We start from the raw sequence: 18,826 nt of genomic DNA on the forward strand, positions 1-18,826 counted from the left end.
TGGTCGGTGTTCCCAGATTTTTGAACTCTTCCGACAACGAACTTCTTGTCAGTATACGGGAAGTTCTGCTTCGGGACCGTTAGCTGCTGAGTGGTGCATTGGTCCGACGACTCGGTGGTGTCCCGCGACCAGGTGACGCTTTTTCCGGGATCGACAAGAATATCGCTGAGTGGTATACATGCACTGCTGCCGTTTGATGAACCGCACTCATGCAGCTTCCTAGCGCTTTGTGGGCAGACCTTGTCGCCGTTCAGTTGTTCGGGAGCGCACTGAAGCTCATTATTTTTGCCAGCTCACCTTCAGCACAGTTTGGTCTTCCGAAAGGGTTGCCGCAAAAGTTTGTGGTGATTCATCTGTATGATCGCACGTGCACTTGGTAGTTCCCGTTTGACTGTCCACCACCGCATTTTGATTTGGGTGTTTCGTCTTGCGCTCGAACACTCGAGAAAAATGATAGTCTGTCATCGTGCACATACGCGCTTGCAAGGAGTACCAGTAGAGTCACTCCCATTCGGAAATTGTGTGACAATTTCCGTTGTGTCTCGTAATTCAGAGACATCTTCGAGGTCGTTGTCGTCGTACCCTGCAAACTCGCGCACCAAGATCGAGTTAGCCTTGTGCAATTCTGCTACAACACAGCAAGTCAAGTCCGAGTGGACCAGCGCGCGACTCCCGTCAACTGGTGGTAGACTGAGATCTATCACGAGCTATGATCTTTCAGAGCAACTCGCCCGTGTATCTTCGAGGAAGTAGTGAAAGCATGTGATTTTCTGAAGGCCCAATGCAGTAGAGCTTTTGACGGGGTCGGATCTCAAAGTCAGGGAACAAATGGGGAGCGCCTGATGACGCCGGTGGGAAGACGTGCTTTCTGCATGCAGCGGGCCCGCTAGTGGGTGCTAGCAGGCCCCTTCTCCACAGTTACATTTTCTGAGGCTGTGGCGGTGGTGGAGAGAGTAGTTCGTCCTCTGAAAGGAGGGAAACGCTTTTATGAGTTCAGGTTGACCGCGTCACGCTTCGATTGGTTGATGTGTGTCGCCTGGCGGCAGCCGTGGCGCTGAAGACAACCCCTGGCCGCTCGTCAATCGTTTCTTGGTCGTGGCTCTGTAGACGTGATTTGGGTCTGTTCTTTTCCTAGCTTCGACACTGCAGCGGAAGGGAGCTTGTGTGGATCAAGACACCTGGGTAGTGCAAACCATCGACCTTCAAGGAGTCCTTCGTTCTCTCTGGAAAAAGGAACACGCTGAGGAAGTCACTTGATTGTCACGGCCGGGTAGCTGGGTTCGAGTTGACCTTCTTTGCCACATGCTTCGGACCTATTTCGAACGCGGTTAAGCCCCCGCAGCTCCTTACCAGCAAGGTGTGCACGGACACTCTCACGTTCACTAGGAAGCAGGATAGCCAACGTAGAATTCTCAGTCCCCGACGGGGTTTTCCAGATCCTCCCCTGATGTCGCGGTGAGTAGACCATGACGTTTTGCGGAGAAGTTTTTCTGTTGAGAAGAATGCTTCAGTCTCCCAAACCTCACAGACCATATTCAAGCGGGATAGTAGTGAAAAGCGGTGCTAAAGCCTGTGGGCCTGCTTCATGGGTGCCAACAAAAAAGATGAAGTGTTTGCCAGATACCGATTGAGCGCTACTCTTCTACACAGTGTTGCCGTGTCTGCCTGTTATCATGGTGAAGGGTTTCCTTTCTGAGACACCCTGCCAGGCTCCTTAAAGATTGTTGTCAATACCTTAGCAGTCGTCGCGACTGCATGATAAAAACGGTTCCGTTACGGGGTGATCATATGGAAAGAGCTGTGGCAAAACTCAGTCCTGCTCGTCCACAGAGCATCCAGGTGCCGATTAAGGAGATGATCCGGTTGCGATATAGAGATCCGAACCATCGTTTCGTCGTGGCTTTTTTATTCGAAGAACATCTGCTGAGACCGACCGCTCAGTGGTCCGTTGTGATTCTGGATTAGATTCATTACCACCGCCGTGTAGTTAGGCCCTCCGGGTGTAATGGTCCTGAGGCTGATGTGTCCGAAATCTGATCGGCCCAGGAAATCTAGAGCTGCCACACGAATGCAACAGAACAACCCGTGGACTAGCGCAGGATGAGGCATCCCTGACTAGACCGCTAGAACGCGACTGTGCCGGACATGAGAAACTCACATCACATGGCATGCACGAACGCAGAAATGATAGCGACAGCTCCCACAGCCAAGTATGCCTTCATCCCGGACATTGTTGCAGATGAGCTGTTTGGCGAAGCCTCAATCGTCACCAGCACTTTGCAAACAGTTGAGGGTTCTGTTTCACTAGTCTGGCCTCTCTTCGAAACCTTTGACTTCTTGCACCCGACCATAATATTTGCTGGCTCTTCTGGGAAATCGGTCGGCGGAATCTGCAGTGTGTAAGATGAGTTTTCGGTTTGTTGCCACCATGTGTCTTGGTATGCCGTGAGGATGGAAGTGTAGTCTCTCTCTTGGCAGTCACCAGTGGTCCCATTTTCTGAGCTATCGCAGTAATGTTGCTGGTACGTGCTCGGCACAATTTCTCCGTCAGTCCCGCAAACCAGGGTGAACGCGTTCTGAGACGGGCTCAGCGTGATGGTCTGAGGTTCCTTATTGCTACTCGTTCCGTAAGCGCAGGTGACGGTCTGGCCGTTCTTTGCACTTGCTCTCGCCGCGACCGTTACAGTCACCGTGCACTGGTCGGTGTTCCCAGATTTTTGAACACATCCAACAACGAACTTCTTGTCAGTATACGGGAAGTTCTGCTTCGGGACCGTTAGCTGCTGAGTGGTGCATTGGTCCGACGACTCGGTGGTGTCCCGCGACCAGGTGACGCTTTTTCCGGGATCGACAAGAATATCGCTGAGTGGGATACTTGCGCTGCTGCTGTTTGATGAACCGCACTGATTCAGCTTGCTAGCTGTTGCTGGGCAGACCTTGTCGCCGTTCAATTGTTCGGGAGCGCATTGAAGTTGAGCATTACTTTTGCAGCTCACCTGCAGCACAGTTTGGTCTTCCGAAAGGGTTGCCGCAAAAGTTTGTGGTGATTCATCTGTATTATCGCACGTGCACCTGGTAGTTCCCGTTTGACTGTCCACCACACATTTTGATTTGGGTGTTTCGTCTTGCGCTCGAACACTCGAGAAAAATGATAGTCTGTCATCGTGCACATACGCGCTTGCAAGGAGTACCAGTAGAGTCACTCCCATTCGGAAATTGTGTGACAATTTCCGTTGTGTCTCGTAATTCAGAGACATCTTCGAGGTCGTTGTCGTCGTACCCTGCAAACTCGCGCACCAAGATCGAGTTAGCCTTGTGCAATTCTGCTACAACACAGCAACTCATGTCCGATTGGACAAGCGTGCAACTCCCGTCAACTGGTGGTAGAATGGGATCTATCACGAGCTATGATCTTTCAGAGCAACTCGCCCGTGTATCTTCGAGGAAGTACTGAGAGCATGTGATTTTCTGAAGGCCCAATGCAGTAGAGCTTTTGACGGGGTCGGATCTCAAAGTCAGGGAACAATTGGGGAGCGCCTGACGACGCCGGTGGGAAGACGTGCTTTCTGCATGCAGCGGGCCCGCTAGCGGGTGCTAGCAGGTCCCTTCTCCACAGTTACATTTTCTGAGGCTGTGGTGGTGGTGGAGAGAGTAGTTCGTCCTCTGAAAGGAAGGAAACGCTTTTATGAGTTCAGGTTGACCGCGTCACGCTTCGATTGGTTGATGTGTGTCGCCTGGCGGCAGCCGTGGCGCTGAAGACAACCCCTGGCCGCTCGTCAATCGTTTCTTGGTCGTGGCTCTGTAGACGTGATTTGGGTCTGTTCTTTTCCTAGCTTCGACACTGCAGCGGAAGGGAGCTTGTGTGGATCAAGACACCTGGGTAGTGCAAACCATCGACCTTCAAGGAGTCCTTCGTTCTCTCTGGAAAAAGGAACACGCTGAGGAAGTCACTTGATTGTCACGGCCGGGTAGCTGGGTTCGAGTTGACCTTCTTTGCCACATGCTTCGGACCTATTTCGAACGCGGTTAAGCCCCCGCAGCTCCTTACCAGCAAGGTGTGCACGGACACTCTCACGTTCACTAGGAAGCAGGATAGCCAACGTAGAATTCTCAGTCCCCGACGGGGTTTTCCAGATCCTCCCCTGATGTCGCGGTGAGTAGACCATGACGTTTTGCGGAGAAGTTTTTCTGTTGAGAAGAATGCTTCAGTCTCCCGAAACCTCACAGACCATATTCAAGCGGGATAGTAGTGAAAAGCGGTGCTAAAGCCTGTGGGCCTGCTTCATGGGTGCCAACAAAAAAGATGAAGTGTTTGCCAGATACCGATTGAGCGCTACTCTTCTACACAGTGTTGCCGTGTCTGCCTGTTATCATGGTGAAGGGTTTCCTTTCTGAGACACCCTGCCAGGCTCCTTAAAGATTGTTGTCAATACCTTAGCAGTCGTCGCGACTGCATGATAAAAACGGTTCCGTTACGGGGTGATCATATGGAAAGAGCTGTGGCAAAACTCAGTCCTGCTCGTCCACAGAGCATCCAGGTGCCGATTAAGGAGATGATCCGGTTGCGATATAGAGATCCGAACCATCGTTTCGTCGTGGCTTTTTTATTCGAAGAACATCTGCTGAGACCGACCGCTCAGTGGTCCGTTGTGATTCTGGATTAGATTCATTACCACCGCCGTGTAGTTAGGCCCTCCGGGTGTAATGGTCCTGAGGCTGATGTGTCCGAAATCTGATCGGCCCAGGAAATCTAGAGCTGCCACACGAATGCAACAGAACAACCCGTGGACTAGCGCAGGATGAGGCATCCCTGACTAGACCGCTAGAACGCGACTGTGCCGGACATGAGAAACTCACATCACATGGCATGCACGAACGCAGAAACGATAGCGACAGCTCCCACAGCCAAGTATGCCTTCATCCCGGACATTGTTGCAGATGAGCTGTTTGGCGAAGCCTCAATCGTCACCAGCACTTTACAAACAGTTGAGGGTTCTGTTTCACTAGTCTGGCCTCTCTTCGAAATCTTTGTCTTCTTGCACCCGACCATAATATTTGCTGGCTCTTCTGGGAAATCGGCCGGCGGAATCTGCAGTGTGTAAGATGAGTTTTCGGTTTTTTGCCACCATGTGTCTTGGTATGCCGTGAGGATGGAAGTGTAGTCTCTCTCTTGGCAGTCACCAGTGGTCCCATTTTCTGAGCTATCGCAGTAATGTTGCTGGTACGTGCTCGGCACAATTTCTCCGTCAGTCCCGCAAACCAGGGTGAACGCGTTCTGAGACGGGCTCAGCGTGATGGTCTGAGGTTCCTTATTGCTACTCGTTCCGTAAGCGCAGGTGACGGTCTGGCCGTTCTTTGCACTTGCTCTCGCCGCGACCGTTACAGTCACCGTGCACTGGTCGGTGTTCCCAGATTTTTGAACACATCCAACAACGAACTTCTTGTCAGTATACGGGAAGTTCTGCTTCGGGACCGTTAGCTGCTGAGTGGTGCATTGGTCCGACGACTCGGTGGTGTCCCGCGACCAGGTGACGCTTTTTCCGGGATCGACAAGAATATCGCTGAGTGGGATACTTGCGCTGCTGCTGTTTGATGAACCGCACTGATTCAGCTTGCTAGCTGTTGCTGGGCAGACCTTGTCGCCGTTCAATTGTTCGGGAGCGCATTGAAGTTGAGCATTACTTTTGCAGCTCACCTGCAGCACAGTTTGGTCTTCCGAAAGGGTTGCCGCAAAAGTTTGTGGTGATTCATCTGTATGATCGCACGTGCACTTGGTAGTTCCCGTTTGACTGTCCACCACACATTTTGATTTGGGTGTTTCGTCCTGCGCTCGAACACCCGAGAAAAATGACGGGCCTTCATAGTGCATAGGCATGCTTGCAAGGAGTACCAGTAGAGTCACTCCCATTCGGAAATTGTGTGACAATTTCCGTTGTGTCTCGTAATTCAGAGACATCTTCGACGTCGTTGTCGTACCCTGTGAGCGCTCGCACCGCACGTGCCAGTCTCGTGCCATTTTGCTACACCGAAGCTTTTTGTCACGTCCGAGTGGACAAGGGTGCGATTCCCATCAACTGGTGGTAGAATGGGATCTATCACAAGCTGTGATCTTTCAGAGCAACTCGCCCCTGTATCTTCGAGGATGAAGTGAGAGCATGTGATTTTCTGAAGGCCCAATGCAGTAGAGCTTTTGACGGGGTCGGATCTCAAAGTCAGGGAACAATTGGGGAGCGCCTGACGACGCCGGTGGGAAGACGTGCTTTCTGCATGCAGCGGGCCCGCTAGCGGGTGCTAGCAGGTCCCTTCTCCACAGTTACATTTTCTGAGGCTGTGGTGGTGGTGGAGAGAGTAGTTCGTCCTCTGAAAGGAAGGAAACGCTTTTATGAGTTCAGGTTGACCGCGTCACGCTTCGATTGGTTGATGTGTGTCGCCTGGCGGCAGCCGTGGCGCTGAAGACAACCCCTGGCCGCTCGTCAATCGTTTCTTGGTCGTGGCTCTGTAGACGTGATTTGAGTCTGTTCCTTTCGTAGCGTCGACACTGCAGCGGAAGGGAGCTTGTGTGGATCAAGACACCTGGTCAGTGTGACCCATCGACGTTCAAGGAGTCTTTCGTTCTCTCTGGAGAAAGAGACAATGCTGAGGAAATTGCTTGATTGTCACGGCCGAGTAGGTGAGTTCGAGTTGACCTTCTTTGCCACATGCTTCGGACCTACTTCGAACGTGGTTAGGCCCCCGCAGCTCCGTAAGAGCAGGGTGTGCCCGGACAATCTCACGTTCACTAGAAACCAGGATACTCACTCTGGAGTTTTCGTTGCGCAGCAGGGTTTCTGAAATCCCCTACGCATGTTGCGATTAGTAGACCATGACGTTTTGCGGAAAGTCTTTTTGTAGAGAAGAATGCTTCAGTCCCCCAGACCTCACAGACCATATTCAATCGGGATAGTAGTGAAAAGCGGTGCTAAAGCCTGTGGGCCTGCTTCATGCGTGCCAACAACAAAGACGAAGTGTTTGCCAGATACCGAATGAGCGCTGTTCTTCTACACAGTGTTGCCGTGTCTGCCTGTTATCATGGTGAAGGGTTTCCTTTCTGAGACACCCTGCCAGGCTCCTTAAAGATTGTTGTCAATACCTTAGCAGTCGTCGCGACTGCATGATAAAAACGGTTCCGTTACGGGGTGATCATATGGAAAGAGCTGTGGCAAAACTCAGTCCTGCTCGTCCACAGAGCATCCAGGTGCCGATTAAGGAGATGATCCGGTTGCGATATAGAGATCCGAACCATCGTTTCGTCGTGGCTTTTTTATTCGAAGAACATCTGCTGAGACCGACCGCTCAGTGGTCCGTTGTGATTCTGGATTAGATTCATTACCACCGCCGTGTAGTTAGGCCCTCCGGGTGTAATGGTCCTGAGGCTGATGTGTCCGAAATCTGATCGGCCCAGGAAATCTAGAGCTGCCACACGAATGCAACAGAACAACCCGTGGACTAGCGCAGGATGAGGCATCCCTGACTAGACCGCTAGAACGCGACTGTGCCGGACATGAGAAACTCACATCACATGGCATGCACGAACGCAGAAATGATAGCGACAGCTCCTACAGCCAAGTATGCCTTCATCCCGGACATTGTTGCAGATGAGCTGTTTGGCGAAGCCTCAATCGTCACCAGCACTTTACAAACAGTTGAGGGTTCTCCTTCACTAGTCTGGCCTCTCTTCGAAACCTTTGTCTTCTTGCACCCGACCATAATATTTGCTGGCTCTTCTGGGAAATCGGTCGGCGGAATCTGCAGTGTGTAAGATGAGTTTTCGGTTTTTTGCCACCATGTGTCTTGGTATGCCGTGAGGATGGAAGTGTAGTCTCTCTCTTGGCAGTCACCAGTGGTCCCATTTTCTGAGCTATCGCAGTAATGTTGCTGGTACGTGCTCGGCATAATTTCACCGTCAGTCCCGCAAACCAGTGTGAATGCGTTCTGAGACGGGCTCAGCGTGATGGTCTGAGGTTCCTTATTGCTACTCGTTCCGTAAGCGCAGGTGACGGTCTGGCCGTTCTTTGCACTTGCTCTTGCCGCGACCGTTACAGTCACCGTGCACTGGTCGGTGTTCCCAGATTTTTGAACACATCCGACAACGAACTTCTTGTCAGTATACGGGAAGTTCTGCTTCGGGACCGTTAGCTGTTTAGTAGTGCATTCGTTCGACGACTCGGTGGTGTCCCGCGCCCAGGTGACGCTTTTTCCGGGATCGACAAGAATATCGCTGAGTTTGATGCATTCGTTGCTGCCAGATGATGAAGTGCACTCATGCACCTTGGTAGCGTCTCCCGGGCAGACCTTGTCGCCGTTCAGTTGGTCGGGAGCGCAATGAAGCTCATTATTTTTGCAGCTCACCTTCAACACATTTTGGTCTTCCGAAAGTGTCGCCGCAAGCGTTTGTGGTGTTTTTTCGGTTTCATCGCACCTGCAGTTGGTAGTTCCATGTTCTCTGTCCACCACACATTCTGATTTTGGTTCCGCAGCTTGGGCTGGAACGCTCGAGAAAAATGATGGGCCGTCATAGAGAATAGACGTGCTTGCAAGGAGTACCAGTAGAGTCACTCCCATTCGGAAATTGTGTGACAATTTCCGTTGTGCCCCGTAATTCCAAGACATCTTCGACGTCGTTGTGTTACCCTGCGAACTCGCGCACCACAAGATCCAGTTAGCCTTGTGCAATTTTGCTACAACACAGCAAGTCATGTCCGATTGGACAAGCGTGCAACTCCCGTCAACTGGTGGTAGACTGAGATCTATCACGAGCTATGATCTTTCAGAGCAACTCGCCCGTGTATCTTCGAGGAAGTACTGAGAGCATGTGATTTTCTGAAGGCCCAATGCAGTAGAGCTTTTGACGGGGTCGGATCTCAAAGTCAGGGAACAATTGGGGAGCGCCTGACGACGCCGGTGGGAAGACGTGCTTTCTGCATGCAGCGGGCCCGCTAGCGGGTGCTAGCAGGTCCCTTCTCCACAGTTACATTTTCTGAGGATGTGGTGGTGGTGGAGAGAGTAGTTCGTCCTCTGAAAGGAAGGAAACGCTTTTATGAGTTCAGGTTGACCGCGTCACGCTTCGATTGGTTGATGTGTGTCGCCTGGCGGCAGCCGTGGCGCTGAAGACAACCACTGGCCGCTCGTCAATCGTTTCTTGGTCGTGGCTCTGTAGACGTGATTTGGGTCTGTTCTTTTCCTAGCTTCGACACTGCAGCGGAAGGGAGCTTGTGTGGATCAAGACACCTGGTCAGTGTGACCCATCGACGTTCAAGGAGTCTTTCGTTCTCTCTGGAGAAAGAGACAATGCTGAGGAAATTGCTTGATTGTCACGGCCGAGTAGGTGAGTTCGAGTTGACCTTCTTTGCCACATGCTTCGGACCTACTTCGAACGTGGTTAGGCCCCCGCAGCTCCGTAAGAGCAGGGTGTGCCCGGACAATCTCACGTTCACTAGAAACCACGATACACACCCTGGAGTTCTCATTGCGCAGCAGGGTTTTTCAAATCCCCTACGCATGTTGCGGTTAGTAGACCTTGACGTATTGCGTAGAAGTTTTTTTGTAGAGAAGAATGCTTCAGTCTCCCAAACCTCACAGACCATATTCAATCGGGATAGTAGTGTAATGCCGTGCTAAAGCCCGTGGGCCTGCTTCATGGGTGCCAACAACAAAGACGAAGTGTTTGCCAGATACCGATTGAGCGCTACTGTCCTACACTGTGGCGTGTCTGCCTATTAACATGGTGAAGGGATTCCTTTCTGAGACACCCTGCCAGGCTCCTTAAAGATTGTTGTCAATACCTTAGCAGTCGTCGCGACTGCATGATAAAAACGGTTCCGTTACGGGGTGATCATATGGAAAGAGCTGTGGCAAAACTCAGTCCTGCTCGTCCACAGAGCATCCAGGTGCCGATTAAGGAGATGATCCGGTTGCGATATAGAGATCCGAACCATCGTTTCGTCGTGGCTTTTTTATTCGAAGAACATCTGCTGAGACCGACCGCTCAGTGGTCCGTTGTGATTCTGGATTAGATTCATTACCACCGCCGTGTAGTTAGGCCCTCCGGGTGTAATGGTCCTGAGGCTGATGTGTCCGAAATCTGATCGGCCCAGGAAATCTAGAGCTGCCACACGAATGCAACAGAACAACCCGGGGTCTAGCGCAGGATGAGGCATCCCTGACTAGACCGCTAGAACGCGACTGTGCCGGACATGAGAAACTCACATCACATGGCATGCACGAACGCAGAAACGATAGCGACAGCTCCCGCAGCCAAGTATGCCTTCATCCCGGACATTGTTGCAGATGAGCTGTTTGGCGAAGCCTCAATCGTCACCAGCACTTTACAAACAGTTGAGGGTTCTCCTTCACTAGTCTGGCCTCTCTTCGAAACCTTTGACTTCTTGCACCCGACCATAATATTTGCTGGCTCTTCTGGGAAATCGGTCGGCGGAATCTGCAGTGTGTAAGATGAGTTTTCGGTTTTTTGCCACCATGTGTCCTGGTATGTCGTGAGGACGGAAGTGTAGTCTCTCTCTTGGCAGTCACTGGTAGCCCCATTTTCTGAGCTATCGCAGTAATGTTGCTGGTACGTGCTCGGCATAATTTCTCCGTCAGTCCCGCAAACCAGGGTGAACGCGTTCTGAGACGGGCTCAGCGTGATGGTCTGAGGTACCTTGTTGCTACTCGTTCCGTAAGCGCAGGTGACGGTCTGGCCGTTCTTTGCACTTGCTCTCGCCGCGACCGTTACAGTCACCCTGCACTTGTCGGCGTTGTCATTTGCCACAATACAACCAACAAGAAACTTCTTGTCAGTATACGGGAAGTTCTCCTGCGGGACTGCTAGCTGCTGAGTGGTGCAATCCTCCGAGGTGTCGGTGGTGTCCTTCGACCAGGTGACGCTTTCTGCGGGTTTGACAAGAATATCGTTGAGTGTGATACATGCACTGCTGCCGTTTGATGAACTGCATTGATGCAGCTTGTTAGCGCTTTGTGGGCAGACCTTGTCGCCGTTCAGTTGTTCCGGAGCGCATACAAGGTGATTTTTTTTGCAGCTCACCTTCAACACATTTTGGTCTTCCGAAAGTGTCGCCTCAAGCTTTTGTGGCGATGGATCTGTATTATCGCACGTGCACTGGGTAGTTCCATGTTCGGTGTCCACCACACATTGTGATTTGGGTGTTTCGTCTTGCGCTCGAACACTCGAGAAAAATGATAGTCTGTCATCGTGCACATACGCGCTTGCAAGGAGTACCAGTAGAGTCACTCCCATTCGGAAATTGTGTGACAATTTCCGGTATACCCCGTAATTCAGAGACATCTTCGACGTCGTTGTCGTCGTACCCTGCAAACTCGCGCACCAAGATCGAGTTAGCCTTGTGCAATTTTGCTACAACAAAGCAAGTCAAGTCCGAGTGGACCAGCGCGCGACTCCCGTCAACTGGTGGTAGACTGAGATCTATCACGAGCTATGATCTTTCAGAGCAACTCGCCCCTGTATCTTCGAGGAAGTAGTGAAAGCATGTGATTTTCTGAAGGCCCAATGCAGTAGAGCTTTTGACGGGGTCGGATCTCAAAGTCAGGGAACAATTGGGGAGCGCCTGACGACGCCGGTGGGAAGACGTGCTTTCTGCATGCAGCGGGCCCGCTAGCGGGTGCTAGCAGGTCCCTTCTCCACAGTTACATTTTCTGAGGATGTGGTGGTGGTGGAGAGAGTAGTTCGTCCTCTGAAAGGAAGGAAACGCTTTTATGAGTTCAGGTTGACCGCGTCACGCTTCGAATGGTTGATGTGTGTCGCCTGGCGGCAGCCGCCTCGCTCACGACAACCCCTGGTCTCCTTGACGACGCTAAGGGTGCGACTTCAGCAGCGCACTCTGCGTTGGATAGTAATATCGCGGTTGTCATCCCCTACGACACAGTCGATACACAGCAGTCCTTGCTTGAACAGGAAAGAGATTGAACTGTGTTTACGAGACACTGCTTTCAATAGGTGTACCGAGGCTACAGTCGAGCCCAAAAATACCTTCGGGGAAAAACTCCCTTGGTAGAACCGCAGATGAAAGACGCGAGGTTTCTCACTTCAGCACTCCACGGGCGTCACTTTTCACCTCGTTGAGGGCGACGCAAAAGCGAAGTAATGGCTGGGTTGGAAGTGCTATGTCTGGTCGGTTTGGATCCACATTAGAAGCAGAAGCACAGTGTTTTCGAACGAGGCTGAATGTATTACCACAGAGAGCGAAGTTTGTTGAAGCTTGATAGAGGTCGTTCTCTTCGGCGTCCCACCGTTTCTCCGAAAGAATGTTAACGTTTCCATGTATCGCAGGAATCCGTCTCCCTGATTGCTCCTCGCTCTTCGAATACACACATGCAAGCCAGCTCAATGCCTCGCTTCCGCTGAGTGTTATAACGAGAGTAGAGTCTGTTACCACAGGGCAGCGAAGTAGCGCAGACTTGCCCACAAGAGTGCCCGTTTGAAAATAGATAATGAATAGTGCGTTTTCAGGATCCATTTCATCTTTTTGGAGGTACAAGAGCATACCTAGGGTTAGAGTCTGATTACAAAAAGTTCTTAGTTGCGCTTGCCAGAATTTTCTCCTGTGTGCCGAGGGGAATATACTTTAAACCGGTCGAACGAACAGTCATCGCCTTCACACAAGAGCAGAGTTTCAAAGGAAGCGCCTATATAGTTATGTTTGAGGGTTGTGTGTCCAGTAAAAAAGGCACGGTTTGATTAAATGGATTGTCTCAGTCCTGATTGTATGTTCTCCCTATTGGGGATAACGAGCAACAATTAATCTCGTTAGACTGTATTTAGAGTAGTAGCAAAACTGGTGGGAGACAAAATGCCGCTTTCTCATTGTTGCTAGCTGAAGATGTCTGGCAGTTAACCGAGATCCGTCACTGGACGCCAGGTCCTGTCATTCTGAATGCTCAACGTAGCAATTCCCACAGCGCAAAAATCATCACTGTCAGTAAACGAGGTAAGGGTGACACACACTCTCCAAGTGAGCGCATGCAGGTGGTTCGAAAATGGGTCTAAGAAAAAAAGGTTGGTCAGGCGTTACCGCGGCAAGGCAGGCGTTCTATTCTCTCGCATTCCCTGCCAAGCCTTTCCCGGATTTGTGCTGAAAGCGGAATCCCTACGGAGCGCCCGAGACGGGGAGTACCGCTTTGCCTGCACTCGCGACTAAGCAGCCCCAGGGGCCACGTTGTAAGGCCAGTCAGAAGGGCAACTGCCATTCTAGACGACCAACGCTACTTTTGTTTCTCTGTTTCTCAGGTATTTCAGCAGGTGTGGGTCCTCATTTGCGTAGTGGCAACATCGCCATGTACTGCAACTGAGAACTCGTTTTGGTTCCTCCATCACGGCATGCGCTTCTACATGCCGTTTCTTAGTGAAGTTTGCTCTCAACATTGCTATTTTCTGCACGTATGCAGTGATACATATTGGCAGGAACTTGTTTCTCGTCCAGGTAATGCTACGTCTTTCAGTCAGGTGCATGCACGCCAACCGCGTAGACCGCAGCTGTGGAACCAATTTTGTGCCGCAGCGCAAGTCCAACGACCGTTTTCTGCTTTCCTTCCCCTGTTCGCATCCTCCTCTGTGAGTCTGAGCATTTCATCACTTTGCTAGTTTCTGCACAAGATGGCGCGTCTCGTACGGCTTTCAGTGGCAACCCTTCTGGTGTTCATCAGTGTCTCCGTCACTTCACTCCGACCTTTTGACAGAGATAGCCTCGCAGGAGAAGGGGGTTCAACTGACACACCTCTCGTGATTTTTGGAGCTGCAAAGATTCGCGGTCCCCTGGCACGAGCAGCCCGAAGGGGAGTTGCCAAATTGGGACGCAATGTGACTAAGTCTGTCCGTCGGATTGGTCGCCGGACAGGTCTTCGGCTACTCCACGAATCAAGGGGACACAAACGTACGCATCCTCAACTGGTTACTCCCGGAGAACAGCCTGCAGTTGTTCCAGTGGCAGCGGAGTTCCTCAGAAAGGACAGGCAGCAAGCGAAAACCCGCCCAGCTTTGCTCGACAAGAAAGGGGCGGAGGCCGGCACACTGCGTCCGTCAGCCTCCGTTGCCGCACACGACACACTGCACGCGGTTACGACGAAACCCGCAGGCTCCCACGATGCAACAAAATCGGAGAAGAGGCAGAGCCCGCGTTATGTTGGCCAGACGACCGTTGTTGTGGAAGGTGAAAGAGACTCTGCGAAGAACGGGAAGATTTTACCACTGCGACGGCTCCAGACCACTTTTACACCGGTCCATCAGGAGGCATCCCAAGGAACGCTGCACGCCGCGAGACCGACCTTTGGAGCATCTCCCTCGTATACTGGCCACTCTGATTACTCTCGAAGTGTAGCATCATATTCACAACAACTCCATGCACCTTCATCCGGACCAATTTTCCCATTCGCGGATCCGGTAGGCTCCGTGGCCTCGATTGTGAACAGCATGGGCATGCCCACATACCCATCAAGCAGATCTGTTTATTCGGAAACCGACGACTGGGTGCAACGAGGCATGCCAAGCACATTTTCTCCAGCTTTCCCTCCAGAGGGGCTCGCCAGCATTGCAAATAGCGTAGTACAGACGCTCACTGCAGGTCCCCAAGCCTTGTTCAGAGGACAAACACATGGCGCCGCTACCAACGACATCTGGGGGTTCGCAGATCTCGGAAACGTTCTGGCTAGAAACACCAACAACCTGCTGCAAACTGTCGGCGCGGGGAGCCTTGCTGGGTTAGGCTTCCCTCTTTGGTGAGCTCTGTGGCGAACATAGTTTTTTTTGAGGGCTCCTTGACAGCATACATACAACCAACTATCTTGTGGAATGAGGAGGGCAATGACGAAGGTCATACCGCGAGCGTGGCACCAAAACGGGTCTTCAACGTGGCCCCGTAAGAATCGGATAACAATCATATGGTACAACTGTGCAGTGATTGTTTACTTTCCTGGTCACGAGCGACGAATCCCATTGTAAATAAACAGCAACAACTCGACACTATTCGACGCCATGCTATCGAACATTAGACACCTAATGGACCGATGTGGGAATGAAACCAGACACATTCCACGGTCAGTTTGTGTTGCATGGAACCTGTCGCTCATACTCTGACTTTATAGCCCTAATGATTTGCCAGTGTATGTTGCCGGAAACAGACCTGTTGTATCCCACAACACAATCCACTCCTGCAAGGTAGAGTGTGAAATTTAGACGGGGTATCCGACTGGGAAACACAGGCGGGTATGGCGAGAAAAGTAAGAGTGAATAATGTACATTCTCAGGTGACGACGGAGATGCATTCCACTTTTCTAATTTTCTCACACGACCGCTTCTCGGCCGTCTAGCGAACCCCGCTAGTTTCCGTGGTCCAGTTGGGATCTTTATGGGCCAGGCGTTAAGAAACACACCCACACGTGAGATTTGGGGCAGTCCATCATGTGATTACCGCAGCCAGACGATGGACGTGACCGTTTAAAGAACGGAGCTTAAACACTACCACAGTATATGCACTGTACCCAGCCAGAAGAGATATTTACATCGCCTCTCCGTGCAGAGGAATTTCCTGCTTCGCCTAGGTTCATAGGACGATCACCAACTGGAAACTGCCCCGCTTTTCGCTCCGCCCCGTCACTGCTGGCGAGTGTGAGCGTGCAATGGGTCCAAAGACCCACTAGCGACACAGTCGTGGTCCACGCAGTTCCCGCTGTCTTGTGAACCGAAGATGATATTTTCGGCGATTGTGTGCCTCGCGGTCAGCTACACCACGAAACATCTGGATCTTTTCGCTTCGTCGGTGTTCGGAGGACGCGGTCGCCTTTTTGGGACTGTTCCTCGCCGAATGAAAACTCTGACTCGCACACCAAACGTGGTCAAAAACACACAATCTTCGAGTACGCGAGATACAACACCATAAATCATAAATGTGTGCAAAAAACGTCTCCCCACTTTTCCACAAGCAAGAGCGTGGATTAAAAAACCTCAGATGGGACACCGTGTACAATACAGATCCTACGAGCTTAGCTTTGATCGTCGGCGCTCAGTAGCTTTCAGTGTTGGCAACAAAAATGGTTCTCAAAGCAGTTACATTCGCGGGTTTTTGCGTCACACCAAAACATAGCAAGACCGCCTGCTGGAAAGACCAACTGGACGGGCCTTGCAGATTACGCTGACTTCTTTCGCAGACTCTATCCGACGAAACCGCATCATGTTAACACCAGATCTTCCACATTGGACACATCACCCGTAAACGCAGGAGCCTTCACTCTAACCACGTTTCTCGATGCTCTGACACCGATCCGGACACGCCACGTTTCAGGGTTTTTCCGCCAAAACTGGCGGCACTCGCACAGAAAAACTCAGTCATCTCTCGCTCTTGGCTGCCAATTCACACCGTCGAAACTCGGCCCATATCGGGCTGCCGAAGACACCTTCTTCGTCGAAAGTGTCGAGGTTTGGAATTTCACCTCCGGCACCGTGTCGCCAAGTAGCCTGCCAGCTATGACGACGGCAGCAGTCTACCGGTCAAGCGCGTCTATCTGCTGGCGCGCGGCCTCTAGATTTCCCGTTTCCACTCGTGCATCCATCCGTGCACCTCTATTTATTAACAGGTACATGTTTTGCTCCTGCATGCTGTACAGGACCAACCGCAGCACCACGCTGCATCAGGAAGCACAGAGCCATGCGGCGCGCAAGGATAGTTCGCAGAACCCGCGTTCGCAACCGAATCCAGGGGTGCAGTGCGCTGTTGGTCTCGGTTGATGTGGGTCTCACTAAGGTCCAGGTGACACTGCGTACTTGTTCACAAACTGAGGATTGTTGGCCTGGCACCTGTTTAGTAACAGGACGAACGCTTTTTACTCCTGGTATGGATGGACAGTACTCAACTCTTCTAGAGTTTAACCGCGACTGCAGGAACTGTCTTTGCAACCTTCTCGATCGCACTGCCCTCTGTCTGCAGGTTTCGTTCCCAACCCGTGTCTGTGCCTCTTTGTGAAGCTGTTTTGCCACCTCCCATCCACGTGAGGCGGCCAGATTCGCTCTCGACTCGTGGATGGCGCGATGTTTCTCGACTGGCGCGTTGTCTGTCAACGCTGTCACACCGCCTCTTGCCTTTTCCAGCTGTGCACCGTTGTCTGCGCCACACCCTCCCTACCTGTAAACATCCAGGTCGTGGCTTCTTGTTTCCGCGCCAGAAGCTCGAGAAGCCACTGTGTGCCACCGGATGCCGATTGTCTCAGTGTCGGAGTGCACCCCAGCCATTGCCAGAGTCCGAGTGAAGAGTGACAGGAAGCAGGCGTACTCGTGCTTCCTCGACTCTGAAGCATGACCTCGACCACTCCTGGTGCCATGGCCAGCGCCCAGAGTGCCTGATACGCCACCAAAAAGTTTCCTACAGGTGCTCTACATCTGCGTGTGTCCTCTTCGGGTGTACATACACAGCTTCCAGAGTCTGACGCTTTGCCCTCGCGAGGCAACGACTGACACATCGGATTCCTGTGCTGCCGGATGTGTTTCCATCCACTTGGTGTGTTCCGCCGTCCAGAGCTGCGACCGGAGAGGGGCGAACCCGCAGGTGCCTTCTGCTCCATCATTCCTAGGAACTGTTCCCCCTACGCTAGCCCTCCTCCTGTGCCACCAGCGCCCTTGGACAATTCTCCAGCGGGGATCGAAACGTGCGCTGCAGTTTCCCCGCCACTGCAGGTCGCCTCCGCCTCGGCAGGCCGTCCTGCACGGCATGCAGCGGTCGAAGCCGTTCGCAGACACACGCCTCTGCCTGCCTCAGCCGTGTGTGCCTTTTTCGGTCCAAACTCATGCGGGCACAGAGAGAATCCACGGGGAACAGAAGAGAACCTTAAATTTTGAGTGCGCACTGACAGGCAGGTGGCGCCGGATTCGCCCCTTTCTCCCTGCGCTCCGACCTTCGCGGCGACCTTTTCCTTCACCAAGATTTTCTCCCTTTTGTCGCGCTTTCTCTGCAGCCTGTCAACCGTGTCAAGGACTAACACGAAAGCCGTTCGCGCGGGTCTCGACGCCTGGGAGCTAGCCAGCGATCGCGAGACACGGGAGAGGCGAGACACCGGAAGAAAAAAAAATGGGGAAGGACCAGCAGGTCCTGAGGGGCGAAAGGGAACTTTTTATTGCCTTCTCTTAACCATTTTCGCTGCACACTCCAGTTCTTGCGATTCTTCGTGGCGGCAGCTCTCGGCCTCGACGCATGATGCGTTCTGGGACTGTCAAGTTGCAGGCCTTCTTCAGGCTGCACATCTACACGCCCCGCGTCCCACTCTCGTCTGCTGCGGCATCTCTCGCTCTTCGCTGTCCCTCGCTTTCTTTCCTCTGGTCTCGCTTCCTCGTGTATTTCAACACATGACCAGAGCACGTTTTTCCGCCTTTCGTCGGCACTGCCTTTGTCGTGTCTCCATTCTCTTCGCTGCATGCAAGTGAGCCGGAGGTCCTCTTTTCCAACTTTTCTCACAGGACATATCGTCGCCTCTACCTTTCTTTCCTTCCTCTTTTCCTTCCATTCTTTTTTTCCCCGAGTCTGTCCTTCCGCTCCAACTTTCTCTCTTTCCTTCTCCTTTTCCTGTCCCGCGTTGTCTCCTTCCTCACCGTTTTTCGGGCCCTCTGTGGCCCGCCGTCTTCCCGCCCACCGCCTCCGTTCCACCCCTCTTTGGCGTTTTCTTTGAGCCTCTCTTCTTCTTTGGCAGATGTGAGAACGCGTGTACGCCTCGAACCGCGAGTAGCCTTTCCGCAATTCGTAAAGGATCTCCGTTAAACTGACACAGGACAGGAGAC

At 52.2% G+C, this 18,826-nt stretch overlaps 5 protein-coding genes across 5 annotated transcripts; 1 reads left to right on the top strand and 4 right to left on the bottom strand.

The window, feature by feature from the left end:
- Positions 1 to 2,159: 2,159 nt before the first annotated feature.
- On the bottom strand, positions 2,160 to 3,257 carry NCLIV_049610 (SRS domain-containing protein; the record flags this gene model as incomplete). The annotated part of the gene is made up of 1 exon (XM_003884513.1): positions 2,160 to 3,257. The coding sequence occupies one exon, from the start codon at positions 3,255 to 3,257 to the stop codon at positions 2,160 to 2,162; it is 1,098 nt and encodes a 365-aa protein (XP_003884562.1).
- Positions 3,258 to 4,858: 1,601 nt separating this feature from the next.
- On the bottom strand, positions 4,859 to 6,016 carry NCLIV_049620 (SRS domain-containing protein; the record flags this gene model as incomplete). Its single annotated transcript, XM_003884514.1, has 1 exon — positions 4,859 to 6,016. The coding sequence occupies one exon, from the start codon at positions 6,014 to 6,016 to the stop codon at positions 4,859 to 4,861; it is 1,158 nt and encodes a 385-aa protein (XP_003884563.1).
- Positions 6,017 to 7,554: 1,538 nt separating this feature from the next.
- NCLIV_049630 (SRS domain-containing protein) lies at positions 7,555 to 8,736 on the bottom strand (the record flags this gene model as incomplete). The annotated part of the gene is made up of 1 exon (XM_003884515.1): positions 7,555 to 8,736. The coding sequence occupies one exon, from the start codon at positions 8,734 to 8,736 to the stop codon at positions 7,555 to 7,557; it is 1,182 nt and encodes a 393-aa protein (XP_003884564.1).
- A 1,510-nt stretch (positions 8,737 to 10,246) lies between these two features.
- On the bottom strand, positions 10,247 to 11,341 carry NCLIV_049640 (SRS domain-containing protein; the record flags this gene model as incomplete). The annotated part of the gene is made up of 1 exon (XM_003884516.1): positions 10,247 to 11,341. One exon carries the CDS (start codon positions 11,339 to 11,341, stop codon positions 10,247 to 10,249), a length of 1,095 nt encoding a protein of 364 aa, XP_003884565.1.
- A 2,325-nt stretch (positions 11,342 to 13,666) lies between these two features.
- NCLIV_049650 (conserved hypothetical protein) lies at positions 13,667 to 14,788 on the top strand (the record flags this gene model as incomplete). Its single annotated transcript, XM_003884517.1, has 1 exon — positions 13,667 to 14,788. The coding sequence occupies one exon, from the start codon at positions 13,667 to 13,669 to the stop codon at positions 14,786 to 14,788; it is 1,122 nt and encodes a 373-aa protein (XP_003884566.1).
- Between the last annotated feature and the right edge of the window lie 4,038 nt (positions 14,789 to 18,826).

Source organism: Neospora caninum, chromosome X, assembly GCF_000208865.1.
Source record: "Neospora caninum Liverpool complete genome, chromosome X".
Lineage (NCBI taxonomy): Eukaryota > Apicomplexa > Conoidasida > Eucoccidiorida > Sarcocystidae > Neospora > Neospora caninum.